Below are 22054 nucleotides of genomic sequence, written 5' to 3' on the forward strand. Positions count from 1 at the left end.
TAAAAGAAAGATGAATATAGGGGATTTTGGTAAACAATACGAAAGTGGTTTTTCCATAAAAGAAAGATGAATATTTATGATTATTACCGTTGCATTCGATCATGATTTTGGTAAACAATACGGGCATCATTACAAATAGACATTTCCAAGGGATCATATATATTTAGGATGGAAGACTTAATTTAGAACTCTTACCATTTTCAAAGTGTAATAATATTATTTTTAATATGACGTACAATAGAAATCTCATAAAAAAACAGATATTTATTTTTCTCCGCTGTGCGCATTAAAAAAAGCGGGCAGACAGGCACGGGAGTGCCCGTCTGAACGCTAGTAAAGATAAAACAAGTAAATAGGAAAGATAAACACCCAAACAAACCAGGAAACAAACAAAACTAGGCTTGATTGACTTATGGACTCCCCATTTAGCTTTCTTTTTTTATCGAGAGTCTTTGCCCTTCAGTCTGGTTGTAGGGGCTTCGGCTGTTGTTACCACAAGTTGAGTACCCTTGTACTTTCTTAATTCAATCTTTTGCTTATAAAAAGACAAAAACACTCCTTTTGATTCCTTAATTATACCATTGAGTTCAAATTGGACCCTTAACTATTTTTCGTGTCAGATTGATCCATTAACTCTTTAAACGTGTCATGTTGGTCATTTTTTTGTCTAATTAACGACGAATTTTTTTTCAAAAATCGATCGCTAAATTCGACGTTAATTAGACAAAAAAGATCAACATGACACATTTAAAGAGTTAAGAGATCAATCTAACTCGAAAAATAATTAAGGGGTCAATTTAAACCTAAGAGTATAATTAAGGGGTTAAAATAAAGTTAGTTAAAATTTTAAAAGAAAATACTAAAAAAAATATAGGGTGAAACTAGAAAACCAAAACTTTGAGGGAAACAATATAAATAGTTCAAACTAATTCTACCATATATAAATACTCGACAGTCACCACTCACACCAAATCTCATTCCTGCAGAACCCTAATCCCTTCTCCAGAGAGACTGCGGCCGAACAGCTCCAACTTTTCACAACAATGGTTAGATTCAATCGCAATATCAATCACGATTTCGCATATGATACTCTCACCCTAACCTCATAATTTCTTCGTTTCAGACGTTTAAGCGCAGGAATGGTGGTCGTAACAAACATGGCCGTGGCCATGTCAAATTCATCCGTTGCTCAAACTGTGGAAAATGCTGCCCTAAGGTATTTCACTTTTCTTCTTCTTTTGCGGCTTGAATTTACGTTTTCAGGTACAGGTTATCATTGAATCAGGATTTTTGTTTAATAGGACAAGGCTATCAAGCGTTTTCTTGTGAGGAACATTGTTGAACAGGCCGCAGTCAGAGATGTTCAGGAAGCTTGTGTTTATGATCGTATTGTTCTTAACTCTTATTTGTTTGTTAATTTTGAATAAATGGATTTCATGTTTTGTTATTGATATGATTGATTTTGTTTTTGTGATTTGTAGAATACACTCTTCCTAAGCTGTATGTCAAGATGCAATACTGTGTGTCTTGTGCCATCCACTCTCATGTTGTGAGGGTCAGATCTCGCACTGACAGGAGGAAGCGTGACCCTCCTCAGCGTTTCATTAGGCGCAGGGTATGTATATTTTTCATCGGTTCTCTATTCTGTTTGATTCTTTTTGTTATAATTTGTGGTTAAGTTTAAATGCTGAAAGGTTGCTTTTTTTTATATTATATCAGTTAATAGCTATCAACGTTACACAATCACCTATGAAATCTAATGTTGAGAGGTTTATAACAATGATAAGAACTTACTTAGATTGGACCCTAATTTTATCTAAATTGTTTGTTTTGATATTGAAATTGGGTTGTATAATAGTGTTATGAAATAGTGGTGTTGCAGTTTCTTTAGAGAAAGTAGGGTACAGTATTATAAATTTTATTTGGTTGCACATTCTTTTTGTGAAAGTAGGGTTAAGAGTTTTGTCTGCTTGATTTGCTATTGTGTTGGTAGATTTTGTTAGAATAGTGAGAAAATTTGTTTGTTCGGTTAAAGTGCTGGAAGGTTGCTTTTTTATTATATTAGTTAGTAACTAGCAAAGTCACACAATCACCCCTGGAATCTAATGTTGATGTGGTGTATCTGAAGAGATTAGTGGACAAAATTTGGATTCATTGCACATTCTTTTGTACGATTGTAAATGCCTTTCTTTTCAAGTTGTTTGAATGTTTTAGTCAACTGATAATCCAATTGTGTATGCAAGTTATCTGATAAAATGTCTGCCTTCCTCTCTAATAGGAAATCTCCCTTCTTCTGCCAAACCCCTGTTATGTTTTTTTCTGTAATATCCCAAATTTAGATTTCTTATTTCGATAAGCCTCTCTTTGTTTAGAGGTTCATTATGTTGCTTGAGTGAGTGTAGCTGTATTTGTATGTTTATGTCTATGATGCATGGTTTTCTATTGGATGATGTGGTATGCTTTGTACGAGTATACTTGTCTGGCAATGAAATTGTTGGAAGTGCTTGATCAATAGCTTGATCATTAACTTGTTTCTTTCATAATTCTGAAGTATGCTATATATCTCACTTGGTGGTGCCTGATCTGTTTATTTGGTTCTTTTTCTAGGATGATGCACCAAGACCTGGCCAACCTGGTCAAGCTCCCCGCCCTGCTGGACCTGGAGCTCCCCCCGCCCGTACCTAGAAGAACCTGATCTGAAGCATTTTTATCTTGTTGAATCAGTTTGATATCATGAACCTAATTTTGTTTGCTTATTTTTAGATTCCAGTTTTGTGTAGCCACAACATATTATCACCTAACTTTCAGCTTGCGTTTTTGGGCAATACCTACATTTTGGATTATTTTAATTTGATGCTTTTGAATGAAAATGAACCCTTGATATTTAATAAATGCTAGAGTGTGAAATTATAGCAGATAGATAGCTGGCATTAAGATTTGTTGATTTGAAATTTATAGGAGTTAGATGAGCTTACCTAAATAAAATAATGCATTTGTCTAACAGTTTAAAATATGATTCTTGGTTTTATGAAATATTTTATGAAGTTCAATTGTCTTCCTTAAATTTTTATGCCCACCTGGGGTAGAAGAGTGTTACTGTCCACCCTTTTACCGTCCTTCCAAACATAACATAATGCTATATTTGGCAGGTTTGTTTGATACAGCTTTGAATGACATACACAACTCTGGTTCATTTGCAGTAATAAGAACACACACTTGAACATTGACTAGAAATAGTTAATAATTATTGGCAAAAATATCCTTATAGCTATGTTTCTAATGTAAGCCAGTGATATGGTGATATACCTGTAGGCTTGCATGTCTTCAAACCTGTAGGCTTGCTTCCAGCCGTTGTGCTTGTTCAACATAGCCAAAACTTTCATTCAAAAACCATTTGATCTTATCATCTTTCACACTTCTAATTCTGTTTCGTTTATAATTCCATGTACTTTTACATTGTTTTTCAGCTTCATATCTTTCTCATCTCCATTGAAGTTTTTGATTTATTTGTTCCAATATCTTAAAATAAATTAAACACAAGGAAGGAACCAATACCTTTGGTGGAAATAAAATGTACTAAAATTTTGGTTTGTATTGGTGAAAATAGAATGTACTAAAATTACGGTTTGTGTTTGATTTGGTTACTCTTGGATTGAATTGATTATGCTCTTTATAATTGATTGTATTTAAAATTATGATTTGTAGCTTTGCAGTTAAACATAATATTTATAATAAAATTTACTCTTTAACTTGCTTTTGTGAGAGTCCATTCAAACATAAATCAATTTATTTTCATCTTATTTTTAATTCAAATCAATTTTACAAAATTAATTCTAAATCAATTTTACAAAATTAATTCTAAATCAATTTTGTTCACTCCATAACCAAACACGTTGAGTTGTTTGAGTTCACGTTTGGAGCTTGATTTTAAATGTATCAAATTAATTTTGATAAGTTTTGCTTTCAAATAAAATTGATTATGTTTCATATAATTGTTACACTGAAATTTGTGCAATTCATTTTTACAAAAATTTACTAACATAAGTTATATTGACTTGTAACTTACTTTTAATCTTAATAATTTAACATAATTAATTAACTCAATTAATCAAAATTAATTTTCTTCGGTCGCTGAATCAAACACATAAACCAGGGGTCATAGTAACAATAATAACTAAAACAAGAAAGTTGGTTGCTTTTGGTTTTAAGTTTGACTCATTAAAAATTGAAGCTTGTTAGCCACTCTCTATGTATAATGAATTTGCTACCTTCAGTTGGTGACTTTGTAACTTTATTAGTACTAATTTGAAGATATGAGTTAAATAAGTTATTTGGAAGAGAGAGAAGGAAGATCAAGAGAGAGATAAAGAGAAAAGTAGCAAAGTCATCCACACTTTGAGCCAATCCTTGTCCCTATGTATCTCATGCTGCAAACTTAATAAAACGTTGTCGTCAACTCCTCATGTCACTCGTAGAATCATTTTGAAATAAAAATAAAACTATTAAGTGTTCTCTTTCATTTTTTCTCTCATTTCCTTTGAATACTTTCTATCTTTCTTTCTCTTAAGTTTATTTTTTATATTATATTTTTATTTTTTAATTAAGAGAGTGAGGGTGAAATTAAGATAAAGAAAGAAGTGGGAGCTTAGGCATATTGATGTGTTTAGAGGAGTCTCTATGATGAGATTTTTAGTCGAGTTTCTAAGGCGAGACATTTAGATGAGCTTGCTTGACGAATATTTTAGTCGAGTCCGTCAGATGAGGTGTTTAGATGAGTCTGTCTGATGTGACTCTTAGTCATGTCCTTCAAACAAGACATTTGGATGAGCATGTTTGACGAGACTCTTAGTCGAGTCCCTTAAGCGAGACACTTAGATGAGCCTGTCTGATGAGACCCTTAGTCGAGTCCATCAGGCGGGGCATTTAGATGAGCCTGTCTATAGTCCCTCAGGCAAGGCGTTTAGATGCGTCTGTCTGATGAGACTCTTTGTTCCTCAAGCGAGACATTTAGATGAGTCTGTATGATGAGACTCCCAGTCCCTCAAGCGAGGCATTTAAACGATCCTTTATGATGAGACTATTAGTCTCTCAGACAAGATGTTTAGATGAACCTGTCTAATGAGACTCTTAGTCGAGTCCCTCAGGAAAGGCGTTTAGATGAGTCTGTCTGATGAGACTTTTATTCCCTCGAGTGAGGTGTTTATATGAGTCTGTCTGATGAGACTCTTAGTTCCTTAGAAGAGGCATTTAGATGAGCTTGTCTGATGAGACTCCTAGTCCCTCAGGAAAGGCGTTTTGATGAGTTTGTCTGACGAGACCCTTAGTCCCTTAGGCGAGACGTTTAAATGAGTTTGTCTGATGAGACTTTAAGTGTCTCATGTGAGGCGTTTATATGAGCCTGTCAGATGGGACTCTTAGTCCCTCAAGTGAGGCATTTAGATGAGGTGATCTCCTTACATATGTCCATTTTTTATTGCCCATGAGGGCAACAAGGATCTTTCTAGGAAGTCCAACATTTATGTATTGCCTTAAGAGGCGACAATGATATTCATGTGGAAATTCATAATTTATGTATTGCCTTTAGAGGCGACAATGGTCTTTCTGTGGAAGTCCATCATTCATGTATTTTCTTAAGAGATAACAAAGACCTTCCTTTAGAAGTTTAACATTCATGTTTTGCCTTAAGATGCGACAAAGATCTTCCCGTGGAAGTCTTGCATTCATGTATTGCCTTAAGAGGCGATAATGATCTTCCTGTAGAAGTTTAACATCCATGTTTTGTCCTCAAAGGTAGCAAGGATCTTCCCGTGGAAGTCCAACATACTTAATGGTGAAGTAAAATATTTTTTTTGCCCATAAATATTTAGAAATTGATACATAAGCAGATAATACACCCCTTCTAACAACTTGCAAATAACATAACTATAATAATATTTTATGCAGGAGGAGTTTCAAGTCCTGGGGATAAATCTCCCGTCCAATTCCTCCAGCTTATATGCTCCATATGGTAGATACAATCTTTACAAGTTGAGCTACAATTTTCCTTGCTGAGCAGACACAATAACTTGTCTTAACACCAAGTTGCATTCCTGCATTTCTCTTCGCATTACATGAGTTATATCTTCTGGCCGCCCTCTTTTTGGTAGAAAAATTCCATATGTGGGCGACATCTGTTATTTCGTTGATTAGATTGAAATCATACATTAGCCCTATTTCATTCACTTTTGGGTTAAACTGAGAACGCCACCATGAAGGCGTGTCGATCTCTACGGATATCATCACATCTTCTCAATATACCATGGTGAAGGGAGTCTCCTTGGTAGTTGAATGAGGGGATTGTATGATACGACCATAATATTTCATAGAGTAATTCAATCCATAGTCCTTTGAAATCGTCTAACTTTTTCTTGATCCCTTTTAAGATTAATTTTTTTTGACTCTACTTGTCCATTGGCCTATGCATGGATGATAAAGATGAACTTTGTTGGAACTTCCAAGTCACAATATAAGCCAATGGTTGTGGTTTTGGCGAACTAGGTCCTATATGCCGCAACGTGAAAAATGACCACGGGTGTTCGCACGCTCAAGATGATAACAAAGTCACCACCAAACTTTATTTATTCAAAAAGGAAAGAAAAAATATTGATAAAATCCTTAAAATAAAAAGAAAATAGTCTTCGTAACCAAATTTGAGTTTGGGAGTCGTTTATGCGAAGGGAAGGTATTAACACCCCTCACATCTGTTGTACTTAATGAGTACCATTTAGTTAGATTTACGCATAGAATGTTATCTTTCGTTATTGATTTTCTTCAAGTTACTAAAAGTTTAAAAGGAAAAAGAAAAGGGAACACAAAATGTTTTTTGATTAGGGTGCTTACGTATCCTCAGGTGCGATGAAAAATTCAAAGCTACGTTGTTCTTGGCAAGACAAAATATATTTTTGGATTTTTGTTATAGTGCTTGACGAGACATTGAATATCACTCATACGTATCCCCAGGTGCGATGGGGAACTCAAAGCTACGTAGTTCTTGGTAGAAAACCACATACTTGTTAGTTGATTTTAAGGAGCGATGCTTAGGTTTCATTCTAGCGGTTAAACGTTGCTTGTGTGTATCATATCCTAAATTTTACCCCGAGTTTTTCCATTTGCATCAGCATGGTACAATCATTCCATTTGATCATGCATTCCATCAGTCATAAACATTCATTAGGGTTTAGGTAAAAGGTCAGGAGTCTTGGCATTTTATCAGATCTTAATAATACTCGTTCATCTGTGGATTGAGGAATCAAGGGTCTTTCTTAATCTCATTAGATCATTCATTCCACTATATTAGGTCTTAGAGATCCAGATGGATAAACAGTCAAAAGTACTGTTCTCATCTGAATCTATGAGGGTTAATTTCCATTTATGTTTAAGAATTAGAAGTAAAAAGTCCAAGAATTTAACTATTTTTGCATCTTATTCTTTACTCATAATTCCTCTGCATTATCGTCATTCATTAACACATTTTGAAGTAAAGGTCAAAGTTTGAATTTGCTTTGGTTGATAATACATTGTTTTAAAGCCATTTGCACTGGTTACCATTCATCTGCATCCACTTGACTAAGGTTAAAAGGTCAAAAGTTTGACTATTTTGATTTTGTCATTTTATTCATTACATTGTTGTTTTTATCCATGAGCATGCTTAGGGAAAAAGTCAAGAGTTTGACTTTTGACCCTTGACTTTTTATTAAGACTCATTTTGTTTTTCATTTTATTTGTCAAGATTTATTATTATAATGTTCATTTTATCATCATTTTAATTAAAGGTTGTCTTTAAGCAAAGACATTTTAGTTTATTTGATAGTAAAAAGAATATGTATAACACAAGGTAAATTGAGACAAATAAAATAGAATAAAATTTTTTATTAAATTTTTCATACATACATAAACATGTTCGGTACACATTTTTTCTTTTCACATACATTACACCCATATTACACATATCACATAAGGACTGAAACACTAAAGACAAATAGAAGGGAGGAGCTCATTCTTCTTTCAAATTTGCCACTCCATGAGCCTTGTACCTGATCCAACATCATCACCATCTATATTCCTTGCCAAGCCTCTTCATCATGCTATCCATGCTCATCAATCACCATAACATAAGACAAAATACAAAAGGAATCAGTTAGTTATAACATTTCATCATCATAAGCAATCATCACCAATCATCATAGCAATCATCATATAAATCATCCATACATCACAATTCAGTGAGATTACAACAAATCATTCATACACAACCTCATAACAAACTTTTCAAAACAAGTTCAGATTTCAACAAAACTAAATTTCACTAATTTTTAAAATAGAAAACACAAAAATAACAAATCTTAACCCTCTAATTCTCATATTTTCACACGGATTTCCACTTAATTCACATCTAAATCTATCATTTTCTTTCACATTCAAATTTCTGCAAATTTCCTCCGATTTTTTTTCATCCATTTACTTTTTCACCCTAACTAACTTACCCACGTATGAGCAATTTTCACACGAGTCCCATCTCTCTCACACCCTCATCTCACTTCCTATAATTACCCTATAATATTAATTAGAAAAATAAAGGATATTTAAAAATGAAGGTGGCAAGAAACACAAGAAAAAAAGGTTTCAATTGGGTTTCTAAAAATGAAAGTTTTTTAAAACCAACACAACCAAATAGTAACACGAACAAGAAAAATAATAGAGTTATTTGTATTGGTTCTCTTTTAACAAATCTACCTCCAGTCCACCCGCCAATGTGATTTTACCTCCTCAACAAGGACTCAATCCACTGTAACCGAAACTGATTACAGACACACAAAGACAACCCACCTTTGTCTTCTTGAGTCTATATGACTAAAACCCTAGTCACTCAAGGAATACACTCAAACAAATGAGATTTACAAGAATGTACTTACAAGATTCCTTCTAAGAAGGCAGAATAACACAAGTTTAATACAATGAATTTCTCACACAATAACAAACAAAAGCTCTTTGTGTGTTTCTTTTATCTATACACAATAATATCTAGTTCAGCAAAAAGCGTTTTGTGTAGAACAATGTGAATTAGCAACTTATCCAATCTTTCAAGTCTTCTTTACATATGCAATGAAAAGATTCGTTAGAGGGTAGAATTGGAATAGCAAAAATGAAGTTGTCTATTTGTATAACTGTTTGTGTAGTGGGAGGAAAAATGGCACAATAGTATAATCATTAGCCCATAAAATCAGCGTACTGGAGGGAAGGTTGATCCTATACTATGTACTATTTTCCTGATGCAAAACCTTTTGATCTTATCTTCTAATCTTCCTAGGATTCTAAATAAATGATGTTGAAGCATGCTTAGAAGGATCAAGAGACTAGTTGGGAGAATCTTCAGAACCTTGGTCTTCAGAGTCTTGACACAGTTCCTCAGAACTTGGTCTTCAGAGTCTTCAAATCTTGTTCTTTAGAGTCTTCAAAGCTTAAGAGCACAGAATCTTGATGGCTTGACACACCTTTAGAGGCTCTTCTATATGAGTCATAATCAGAAGCTTTAGCACAAACGTTTATCAGAACCATTGTCTAAGAGCGTTCTAGTACTTGACATCATCTTGTAAAGCAAGTTTGTATCTCTTCAGAGTCAGAGTATGTTGAGTCCAGAATCTGATGACGTCACATGCCAATTCTTCAGAGTCAAAACTTGTTAACAAAATCTACAAACTAGACAAAAACATTAGGGTAAAAAATTATTTTCTAAAAACAATGAATTGTTATCATCAAAAGTAAAGGCCAAATGGAGAATCAAATTTGTTCTTACAGTCTCCCCCTTTTTGATGATGACAATGAAGGAGAATTGCCATCCAAGGCGCAGCGGAATTTAAAATTTTCTCCTTTAATGATCCTTACAAATGGGCATGATCAGTGATAGAATCGTTACCTCTTGTGGCGATCACGAACGTTGAACGATGACAACGCCTCTATTCAGTCCACACGAACGGATTCCTTCAATCTCAGTGCTAGCTGCTACGAATGAAGGCTTTGAGTGAGAGAGAGAGAAATGAAATTGCAAGCCAGAGTTACCATGCTTCTACACAAAGGTTCTATTTATAGAACCACTTGTGTGGGCTGCAAGCTAAAAGGCCCACTCAAGTGTATATGGCCCATATCTTATAATATGCCAAAATCACTTAAGTATTTGGTACCTTACCATATTTCGTATTCTACTTAAGTACACCGTACCTTACGATGTTCTATAATTCACTTAAGGAAACCGTACATTACAATATTCCTTAATTACTCTATCTCTCATCAATCCGTCCTTTGTGTGTGACCCTATAGGTTTTCGCGGCGTTGACAATTATATTAAATCACGTATTTAACATAATAAACAGTGAGCGGTATCTAGCAACACATCACTGCTACCCAAGATACGAGATTGTCATGTGATCTGACAAGTCCTTCTGTGATAATAATTATGTGTATAATTACCCTTTTGCCCTTATGTCTATATTGAACACAAGGCATAAACCGTGTCATCCTTGTCCAGTTCAATATTGGGCCCATAGACATTTATCCTATTACGCAGGATGGGCAAATTCCATCTAGGTCACTCATGTCCCTTAGCATGCTTCGTGGAGTACCCATCAACTGTCTTTATGGTTATCTAGTTACGGACAACGTTTGATCAGCAATAAAGCACTCGACTCTACATCTAGGGTCCATAGTGGTTTCAGGTCGAAGAGTGGTATACACCATTATCACCATGAGAATAACTTATGACACTTTGCATAACTTTCTATATAGTATTCTCATAGCGGGTCAATCCAGTATAAATATTACTCTTAATATTCATACCTATGTTTAAGACTTGATAACTCCTTATCCATGATCCATGAGATGTGACCATCAGTCTATATACATAATAGTCTTCATGCTTTAATGTTATCCCATTTCACTATAAAGCTTGACTACAGATACTTTAAGAATAGTGTCCTTATGTTTAATGTGATCTCATGATTAAGTCATACTTGATACATTAAACGGACTAGCTATTCTAGGGACTTCATTAAACAAACATAATAAAGAAAAAGCCTTTTATTATTAATAAATAATTCGATACAAGTACCTAAAGTATTGGCCTCTAGGGCTTACACCAACAATCTCCCACTAGCACTAGAGCCAATCAGGCATACCCCTAATGCCCATAGATCTAGTATGGCCATCATGCTTCTGCTGCGCAAGAGACTTTGTCAGTGGGTCAACAATATTGTCAAGTGTAGGTACTCTGCATATTTTAACATCTCCTCTATCTATTATCTCTCGAATGAGGTGATAACGCCTAAGTATGTGTTTGGATCGTTGGTGAGATCTAGGCTCCTTAGCTTGTGCGATAGCACCATTGTTATCACAATAGAGACCAATGGGATCTACAATGCTAGGAACTATGTCAAGTTCACTAATGAAATTTTTGATCCAAACAGCTTCCTTTGCTGCACTTGAGGCAGCAATATACTCGGCCTCGGTTGTAGAATCAGCAACTGTATCTTGCTTTGAACTTTTCCAGCTCACAGCGCCACCGTTTAAGCAAAACACATAACCAGATTGCGATCTAAAGTCATCCTTATCTGTCTGGAAGCTAGCATCGGTGTATCCAATTACAGCCAACTCTTCCTGACCTCCATATATCAAGAATGAGTCCTTAGTCCTTCTCAAGTACTTAAGGATATTCTTGACAGCTACCCAATGGGCATCACCAGGATCAGATTGGTACCTACTCGTTGCACTTAAAGCATACGAGACATCTGGTCGAGTACATAACATGGCATACATGATAGATCCTATTGCAGATGCATATGGAATCTTATTCATGCGATCCCTTTCTTCCTTAGTTGAAGGGGATTGTGTTTTTGATAGACATAGGCCATGTTGCATAGGTATGAATCCTTTCTTGGAATCATGCATATTAAAGCGTCTCAACACTTTGTCTATGTACGTACTCTAACTTAGGCCAAGCAGTTTTTGTGATCTATCTCTATAGATTCTGATTCCTAATATATAGGCTGCTTCACCTAGGTCCTTCATAGAAAAGCATTTCCCCAACCAAGACTTTACTTGTTGCAGGGTAGGGATATCGTTTCCAATGAGTAATATGTCATCTACATATAATACCAGGAAAACGATCATGCTCCCACTAACCTTCTTGTAGACACAAGGCTCATCTTCGTTCTTGATGAATCCATATTGTTTTACCGTTTCATCAAAACGAAGATTCCAGCTTCTGGAAGCTTGCTTCAATCCATAGATTGATCTTTGTAACTTACATATCTTTTGGGCTTCTTCTGGTATGTCAAATCCTTCAGGCTGTGTCATGTACACGTCCTCAAGAAGATTCCCATTAAGGAAAGCAGTTTTGACATCCATCTGCCATATTTCATAATCATGATATGCAACGATAGGAAGTAAAATCCGAACAGATTTAAGCATTACAACTGGTGAAAAGGTTTCATCATAGTCAACCCCATGAATTTGTTTATATCCTTTTGCAACCAGTCTTGCCTTATAGGTATGTACCTTACCATCCATGTCAGTCTTCTTTTTGAAGACCCACTTGCATCCTATAGGGTTAACTCCTACAGGAGGCTCTACCAAGGTCCAAACTTGGTTTGTGTACATGGAATCCATTTCAGATTTCATGGTTTCTAGCCACTTCTCAGACTCGGGACCAGTTATGGCCTCTTGGTAGGTCACAGGCTCATCTTGATCCATGAGTAATACATCACCTTGATCTGTTATGAGATATCCATATCTCTCAGGTAGGTGACGTATCCTGCTTGACCTACGCTGGTCTTGTTCTACTTGAGCAGGTTGCTCTTCCACAACTACTTGTGTTTCCTGCTCTAGTTCCTCCATAGGTGTATCGATGCTTTGTGATTCTTGAATTTCTTCAAGCTCTACTTTCCTCCCACTGATTCCTTTGGAAATAAAATCCTTTTCTAGGAAAACTCCAGTTCGAGCGACAAACACTTTTCCCTCAGAAGGATTGTAGAAGTAATACCCTCTTGTTTCTTTAGGATACCCCACAAATAAGCATTTGTCAGATTTGGGCTCAAGCTTAGTTGAAATTTGTCGTTTCACATAAACTTCACAACCCCAAATCTTCATGTAAGACATATGTGGTTTCTTACCACTCCATATCTCATATGGTGTCTTCTCAACCTTTTTGGATGGAACACGGTTAAGTGTGTAAGCTGCTGTCAATAGTGTATGTCCCCAAAAGGAGTTTGGAAGATCGGCGTGACTCATCATGGATCGGACCATGTCTAACAGGGTTCGATTTCTTCTCTCAGATACACCATTCCATTGGGGTGTTCCAGGAGGAGTAAGTTGGGATAGGATCCCACACTCTTTCAGATGGTCATCAAACTCTAGGCTTAAATATTCACCACCTCGATCTGATCGAAGAGTTTTAATATTCTTACCTAGTTAGTTTTGTACTTCATTCTTGAATTCCTTGAACTTTTCAAAGGACTCTGATTTGTGTTTCATTAAATACACATAACCATATCTACTGAAATCATCAGTAAATGTGATGAAGTACTGAAAACCTCCTTTGGCTGGTATGTTCAGTGGTCCACATACATCAGTATGTATGAGGGTCAAAAGATCATTAGCTCTTTCACCTTTTCCTGTGAATGGAGACTTTGTCATCTTTCCAATTAAACCAGATCTGCATGTCTCATATGATTCATAATCAAAAGAGTCCAAGAGTCCATCTTTATGGAGTTTGGAAATGCGTTTCTCATTTATGTGGCCTAATCGACAATGCCAAAGGTAAGTTGGATTTAACTCATTAGGTTTCATCCTTTTAGTATTAATGTTATAAATAGGCATTTCAAGTTCAAGTACATATAGTCCATTGTTCATTTGTGCAGTAGCATAGAATATATCATTCAAATAAATTGAGCAACAATTGTTCTTTATTATAAACGAAAAACCAAACTTGTCCAAACAAGAAACAGAAATAATATTCCTGCTAATTGCAGGTACATAATAACAGTTCTCTAACTGAATTATTAAACCACTAGGTAAAGTCAATACATAAGTTCCTACGGCTAAAGCAACAACCTTTGCTCCATTGCCAACTCGTAGGTCGACTTCACCTTTTGCCAAATTTCTACTCCTTTTTAGTCCCTGCACATTTGTACAAATGTGAGAACCGCATCCAGTATCTAATACCCATGATGCAGAAGTAGATAAATTAATTTCAATAACAAAAATACCTGAAGTTGAAGTCTCTACTCCATTCTTCTTATCTTCCATGTACTTTGGGCAGTTTCTCTTCCAGTGTCCGGTCTTACCGCAATGGAAGCAGGTGCCTTCTTTTGCTATGCCTCCACTAGGCTTTAAAGCAGCAACGGTGGGTTTGGGTTTGGCAACTTCCTTGCCTTTCCCTTTATCACCCTGCTTGGTGGGCCTTTTGTTCTGTCTCTTTCCATTTCCGATCATCAGAATGGACTTCCCTTTTGTCTTCAGATTCTGCTCAGCAGTTCTTAACATGGCTAGCAGTTCAGGAAGAGATTTGTCCATATCATTCATATTGAAATTTAGGACAAATTGACTGAATCTATCTGGCAACGATTGCAAGATCAAATCAGTCGCAAGTTCCTTTCCGAGGGGAAAACCCAATCTCTCAAGGTTTTCCACATACCCAATCATCTTGAGCACATGGGGACCTACAGGGGATCCCTCAGCTAACTTGCCTTGAAAAAAGGGCTTTTGAAACTTCAAACCTTTCATGCCTTGCTTGCTCTTGATAGAGCATCTTCAGGTGTTCGATCATATCGAACGCTGCCATGTTCTTATGTTGCTTTTGCAATTCTGAGTTCATGGTAGCTAGCATGAGACAAGCAGTTTCATTGGCATCATCGACATGCTTCTTATAAGCATCTCTTTCTGCCTTAGGTGCAGATCTAGGAGGTTCCTCTTCAGGAACAAGTTTCTCCAAGACATACAGCTTTTTATCATGTTTGAGGACAATCCTCAGGTTTCGGTGCCAATCCAGAAATCTTGTCCCAGACAATTTTTCTTTGTCAAGGATTGATCGCAAGATGTTGTTAGAGGTGTTTGTTGTCATGGTAATCTACATAAGAATTAATGAAAATATAAGTATCATTGACATATTTAATTAGGCCTTTAATTAAATATGCTCCCACTATTTTACTCAAAACAAATGACCCTCATCATTTGATTCGGAAAATCCCGTTGGAAGATTTTCTAGTGGGTCGAGATCCATATTTCACTTCGTTCTAAGTCCGCGTAGGCGGATTACACAAAACTAGGTTATTTAGGTAGGAACTCCTTCCAATTGTATCTCATACAACTCTCGAAAATTTCAGTTGGGTGAATAACTCCTTATTCCAATCCATCATATGGATCATTCCCAACTCTTGCTTCTAAACATATATAATATTATTATAATTTGTTTAGTTAAGTTTGACCCGTTGTTTTAACAATTGGATATTACAATTATCCCATCGCACCTTACTAATATAGAACATGCACCTCGCGTAGGCGAAACCTACATTATCCGATACTAGTCTTGATGAGTGTTAAAACTTGGAAAGCATAAACTTAATATTTAATTTGAGGGAATTTGCAATTATTCTGATCTCACCGGCTTATTTATCATATAAATCGTCTCTCACACGCATCAACATACATTCACATGCATCAACATACATTCACATGCATCAACATACATACATACATAATGAAACAATTATGGCCCCTAGCGCAATTGCTCTCCCAAGCCAATGAGAGAACCTAAGCTAACCTAATAACGATCTAAGCTTCTCCAAGCAAGACCTTCAAGGTTGTCCTCCTTTGGCACTGACTTCTTTGCTTTCTTCATGACATTACATTACATAAAGAAACTCGTTTTACATACGAGGGAGTGAGATGAGAAAAGAAGTTACATTGAGAGATTAAAAGAGAGGCACGACACGCAGGTCGTATTTTAAAACCCAAAACAAAATAAAGGAAAACTAAGGCCATAACCGATCACCACAAGACAATAACAATAAACACATTATTATTATTATTATTAATTTTAATTCTTTTAATTAATTAAAACCAAATTAAATTTCGACGATCGATCACACTACGCAGAGTTAGCCGAACGGGTGTATTCTGTCTTGCGTTAACCGGTTAACCAAATACGTTAACCGGTTAACACTGTTTGAAAATCTGTTCAAAATTGTTTTCTGCCTTGCGTTAACCGGTTAACCAAATATGTTAACCGGTTAACACTGTTTAAAATTTGCTAGAAAGTTGTGTCCCGTCTTGTGTTAACCGGTTAACCAAATGCGTTAACCGGTTAACACTGTTTGAAAAACAGTTAGAAAGCAGTATTACGTCTTGCGTTAACCGGTTAACCATATGCGTTAACCGGTTAACACTGTTCGAAAAAGTGTTTAGAAAGCACAACTCTTGTGCAGTCACAACCCCAATCGCATAACTCTCTGACAACACAACCCTTGTGCCGTCACTAACCCTAATGCACCAATTTCAGACCGTCAAACACATCTCGATTGTTGATTCAGTATGATTGACCAACACGTCATTGCTTCACCATACTAATGTCGGATCAAGAAGCAAACGACCATTGATCGCTCAAAGGAAAACAACCATTGAGTGTTTGAATGAACGAAACGAGAACACTATATCATATATAATGTATTTTGCATCAGGATTACTTATATCATATATATAACTTGATCGATCTCAATTTAATCTTTGATTCATTCTGTCTTTAATCGTATTAATACAGAAAATAAACAGTTATCAGATACATGGTTTCGTAAGTGGCTCTGATACCACTGAAGGATAATTGCCATCCAAGGCGCAGCAGAATTTAAAATTTTCTCCTTTAATGATCCTTACGAATGGGCATGATCAGTGATAGAATCGTTACCTCTTGTGGTGATCACGAACGTTGAACGATGACAATGCCTCTATTCAGTCCACACGAACAGATTTCTTCAATCTCAGTGCTAGCTGCTACGAATGAAGACTTTGAGTGAGAGAGAGAGAAACGAAATTGCAAGCCAGAGTTACCATGTTTCTACACAAAGGTTCTATTTATAGAACCACTTGTGTGGGCTGCAAGCTAAAAGGCCCACTCAAGTGTATATGACCCATATCTTATAATATGCCAAAATCACTTAAGTATTTGGTACCTTACCATATTTCGTATTCTACTTAAGTACACCGTACCTTACGATGTTCTATAATTCACTTAAGGAAACCGTACATTACAGTATTCCTTAATTACTCTATCTCTCATCAATCTGTCCTTTGTGTGTGACCCTATAGGTTTTCGCGGCGTTGGCAATTATATTAAATCACGTATTTAACATAATAAACAGTGAGCGGTATCTAGCAACACATCACTGCTACCCAATACACGAGATTGTCATGTGATCTGACAAGTCCTTCTGTGATAATAATTATGTGTATAATTACCCTTTTGCCCTTATGTCTATATTGAACACAAGGCATAGACCGTGTCATCCTTGTCCAGTTCAATATTGGGCCCATAGATATTTATCCTGTTACGCAGGATGGGCAAATTCCATCTAGGTCACTCATGTCCCTTAGCATGCTTCGTGGAGTACCCATCAACTGTCTTTATGGTTATCTAGTTACGGACAACGTTTGATCAACAATAAAGCACTCGACTCTACATCTAGGGTCCATAGTGGTTTCAGGTCGAAGAGTGGTATACACCATTATCACCATGAGAATAACTTATGACACTTTGCATAACTTTCTATATAGTATTCTCATAGCGGGTCAATCCGGTATAAATATTACTCTTAATATTCATACCTATGTTTAAGACTTGATAACTCCTTATCCATGATCCATGAGATGTGACCATCAGTCTATATACATAATAGTCTTCATGCTTTAATGTTATCCCATTTCACAATAAAGCTTGACTACGGATACTTTAAGAATAGTGTCCTTATGTTTAATGTGATCTCATGATTAAGTCATACTTGATACATTAAACGGACTAGCTATTCTAGGGACTTCATTAAACAAACATAATAAAGAAAAAACCTTTTATTATTAATAAATAATTCGATACAAGTACCTAAAGTATTGACCTCTAGGGCTTACACCAACAGACAAAACCATGTATTTTGATGAACAATTCTTACTTGGTTTAATCACACAAAAATACAAAGTGAGGTTTGTATGCTCCCCCTGAATTTTATACTATTAAAATTATTTTACAACTTATAATTTCAGAGTTAGGTTTGCAAGCTCCCCATGAATTTAAGACTTCAAATAATCTTAACACATATAAAATATCTCAATCATCATGAAAGAAATAACTTCACATAAGGCAGAAGCCTGGTTACTATGAATGTAGTAACTTCCCAGAATGCAGAATTCTGGGTTCAGAAGTATTTCATTTTAGAAATGACTTTGCTTGAGTATCAAAAAATCTGGTCATCAACCTTTTAACAAAGCATGATTTGTCAGAGCTTTCATATGCCTGGTTGTTATCGGAACTTGTATACGCCTAGTTCAGAACTTTGTCCGGTTTAGAACTTGTATATGCCTGGTTCAATACACACTTGGTTCACTTGAACTAAGTTCAGAACATGTAAATGTCTGGTTAACTGTAAACGGCCTAGTTAACTTTTTAGAAAATATGTCTGGTTCACGTAAAATTAAATCAACTTGGTTAATGTAAGACCCTAATTTTGATCCTAAGATCCCTCATGGCATCATAACATTGCATTTGCATCTTGCCTCAAAGATCATAGCATCATGGCTCCTTACCTTTGGGTGGGATCTCTTGAGAGTTGGTTTGAGATCACCAAGCATGCTTGAATTGTATATTATTGCTTTTCTTATTTTGTTTACTAACCAAAAGCACAAAAATATGTCACTAACATCTTTTGTTTGTAGCTTGAGCAGTCCTAAGATCCAAAGCTTCTAGGAGATTTTATGCTCATTGATATGGCTAGGTGAAGATGAAAGCAAGCATGTAAATGGTTCCCAAAGCTCTCATCCATCAAATATTCCTCCCAAGTATCTCAATTCATCATTTTGATCAAAGCAAACCAAAGGGTTTGAGGCTTGTTTCCCAAGGAAACCCTAATTCATTTGTTCATCAACTGTGCCTTGCTCATGAAGCAACCTCAACCTATGATCAAATACAATCAAGGGAAGTTATTTAACTCATCATTTCATGCATATTTGAATATATTTGAGTGTCCTCAATCATTAATTCATTAATATTTGAGGCATGGACTTGAAAAGTTGATCAGTCAATTCATCTGACTATTTTGAAATACACTGAGACCTAAATTTTAATGTTTTTGTCAAATGGAGATGACCCCAAGATAAAAAATGTTCTTAATAACCATATGAACAACTTTCATGTTCATAAAAAATTGATTTGAAGCTTGTAAGGTCATCATCCATTTCAAAACATTATAGGTCATTTTGACTGAAACCCTAATTTTGGGTCAACTTCCCAAGGACATAACTCATTCATTTTTCATGATTTTGAGGTGGGATTAAATGAATTGGAAAGTTTAAGAGGTATAATTCAATTGTTATGTTGAAAAAATTTTCAAAATACTAAAATAAATACATGTGATAATGCAAAACATTATAGGTCACTTTGGACCAAAGGCATTGAAATGTGAAAAAGTCCAACTTCAAGTGCCCATAACTTCTTCATAAAAAATCCAAATAATGAAAACTTTAAGTCCAAGTTGATTGTATTGAAAAGATCTACAACTTTGATGTTGAAGTTTTTGTCATTTGGAGCTTGCATCATTGAAACAGAAGGGCTTGAAGTTTGGCCATTTTTGAAATTTTCACATGTACATGTTTTGCACCCTACACTTCATGATCAATTTTCACCAATTTCCAAGTTTCAAATGAAGTTTTGGTCAACATAACAAATGATCCTCATGCAAAAAGCTTTCCAACCATTACCCATAAGGTTATGCTTCAGTTTTGGAAATGCCATTTTCGAAGGGATGAACATATTGGTGCATTTGTGAAAATCAATTGAAATTGCATTGCATGAGCTCAACACACATAATCTGCACGTCCATTCTAATTCTATTTGGCATCAGCTTGCAAATCCAAGTAGAATTGGGCCCTCCATGCGCCTGTACAGGCCCATGCATGGAGGCCCTTTCCATCCATGCAATGCTTTGTTCATGCATATCAGCCATCTTTTGCTACAAATAAGTGCCTCATGCTTCTCATTAGCACAACCTAAGGGCGCCTTACATGCTGCACGAATCATTCCTCAACCATACTCAAAGGAACTCACCTCTTTCTTTCAAAATTTTCAAATCTAAACTTCAATTTCCTTGATTGATTTTTAGATCTACAGTTCCTAAGCCTTGCTCACCTTGATCCATAGAACACACTGCAAGCATCAACATCAAGAGATCGTGCTCTCAAGCTCTCCATTTCAGAGGTTTACTTTAGAATTTGTTTTCTTCGAATCTACTTATATATTGCATATTTCTTGTTGTTGCTGGGTTGTCTGAAGTCCTCTCCATAGAGGCAATCATTTTGTGCTTTGAATTGTTGAAATCCAACAAGTTTCAGTTGAACACCACAAAATTCAAGCTCTGATTCCTCTTTCTATTGAAGCCTAGAGCGAATTTGGGGTACAGGGGTGATGTACATCACCCCAACTTTCATTTGATACCTGGATCGTGTCATTTGGTGGAGTTTTATTCTCTGCAAATTTTGGCCGGCACCGGAAGTTGGCCGGAGAAGACGGTGGTGTACACCACCGTCTGGTCTCCAGATTGAATATGGACCGTGCATCCTTGTTTCCAGATTTGATCCAAGCCGTCCCATGTTATGACTTTTTAATAGGCAATGTGTGATTCATTTGACTGAAGCGCATGGTGGATGCGCGCATGTGGTCCACATGATTTGCCAACTCAATTAATGAGCTTCATCCAACGCTCCATGTTTTTCCACATTTTTTATTTTTCTGATTTCATTTTCTTTTATTTCTTTAATTCCTTTTCATTTTCAACAATTCATATCTCCTTTATTATTGGTCCAAAAAATGTGAGACCAATTGCACTTTTCTTCTTTTAATTTCTAGTTTCTAAAAAATGATTTTTAATATTTTTTATTTTATCATTTGATATTTTTTGTGAATTTTCTCTTGTCTGGTTATTTTTAATTCATTTTAAATAGTTTTTGATATTCAAAAAATTCAAAAATATTTTTCCAACCTCTTTGAATGATGATAGATCTATGAAAAATATTCTCATCAATTTATTAATTGATTTGAGATTTATTTGAGATTTTAATTCAATTAGGTTATTTTTATGCATTTTTAATTGATAAAAAATAGTTTGTGACTTCTAAAAATGCTGAATTTTTTTGCCAAACTTGGTTTGACCTTGTCGAACTTAGGATAATTCACTTGGATTTTTCAAAGTTGATTTGAAGTGAATTTGAAGTTTGACCTTTCTTTATTATTTTAATTCAAGTATTATTTTAATTTTGAAAAATACCAAAAATATTTTATTTGTTTCTTGACTTCTAATCTTCATCTTGCTTCTGTTTATTAATGTTTGACCTTGATTTCATATATCTTTGGTCAATGCTTATTGATTATCTCATTTCATTTCCATTAATGCACTTTATTAGTCTTCATCATCATCTTCTTCTTCTTCTTCTTCTTCTTCTTTTTCTTTTTTTGATCAATGGGTTAAAGATTGGTGGTTAGCCTTGATACATGGGAGGTTTAACCTTCCTTGATTCAAATCTAATTCAACTTGATCATGGATCAAGTGAATGGCTTTGCATTAAGGATAAGTTGCTTCCTAATCAAGCAAAGAACCTAAATCAATACAAGATCATTTCTCATCTTCTTTTTGGCATGGCAAGTTGTAGGAGCTTGATTCAATAATCAAGATCTCTAACTTGTGTTGTTGCCTACATTATTATTGACCGGCCTCAG

The 22054-nt window shown here is 35.5% G+C and overlaps 1 protein-coding gene across 1 annotated transcript; it reads left to right on the forward strand.

Moving 5' to 3' along the window:
• Positions 1-902: 902 nt before the first annotated feature.
• On the forward strand, positions 903-2892 carry LOC127080639 (40S ribosomal protein S26-1). Its single transcript, XM_051020951.1, has 5 exons — positions 903-1046; positions 1124-1216; positions 1302-1386; positions 1482-1615; positions 2608-2892. The coding sequence occupies exons 1-5, from the start codon at positions 1044-1046 to the stop codon at positions 2683-2685; spliced, it is 393 nt and encodes a 130-aa protein (XP_050876908.1). The 5' UTR covers positions 903-1043; the 3' UTR covers positions 2686-2892.
• Positions 2893-22054: the final 19162 nt, after the last annotated feature.

Source organism: Lathyrus oleraceus, chromosome 5, assembly GCF_024323335.1.
Source record: "Lathyrus oleraceus cultivar Zhongwan6 chromosome 5, CAAS_Psat_ZW6_1.0, whole genome shotgun sequence".
Taxonomy (NCBI): Eukaryota; Viridiplantae; Streptophyta; class Magnoliopsida; order Fabales; family Fabaceae; genus Lathyrus; species Lathyrus oleraceus.

Bases quoted from the DNA above. Each gene is read 5' to 3' on its own strand.
- LOC127080639 (XM_051020951.1), top strand. The intron at 1,217-1,301 runs GTATTTCACTTT...TTTGTTTAATAG, and splicing joins GTGGAAAATGCTGCCCTAAG to GACAAGGCTATCAAGCGTTT. The intron at 1,387-1,481 runs GTATTGTTCTTA...TGTGATTTGTAG, and splicing joins GGAAGCTTGTGTTTATGATC to AATACACTCTTCCTAAGCTG.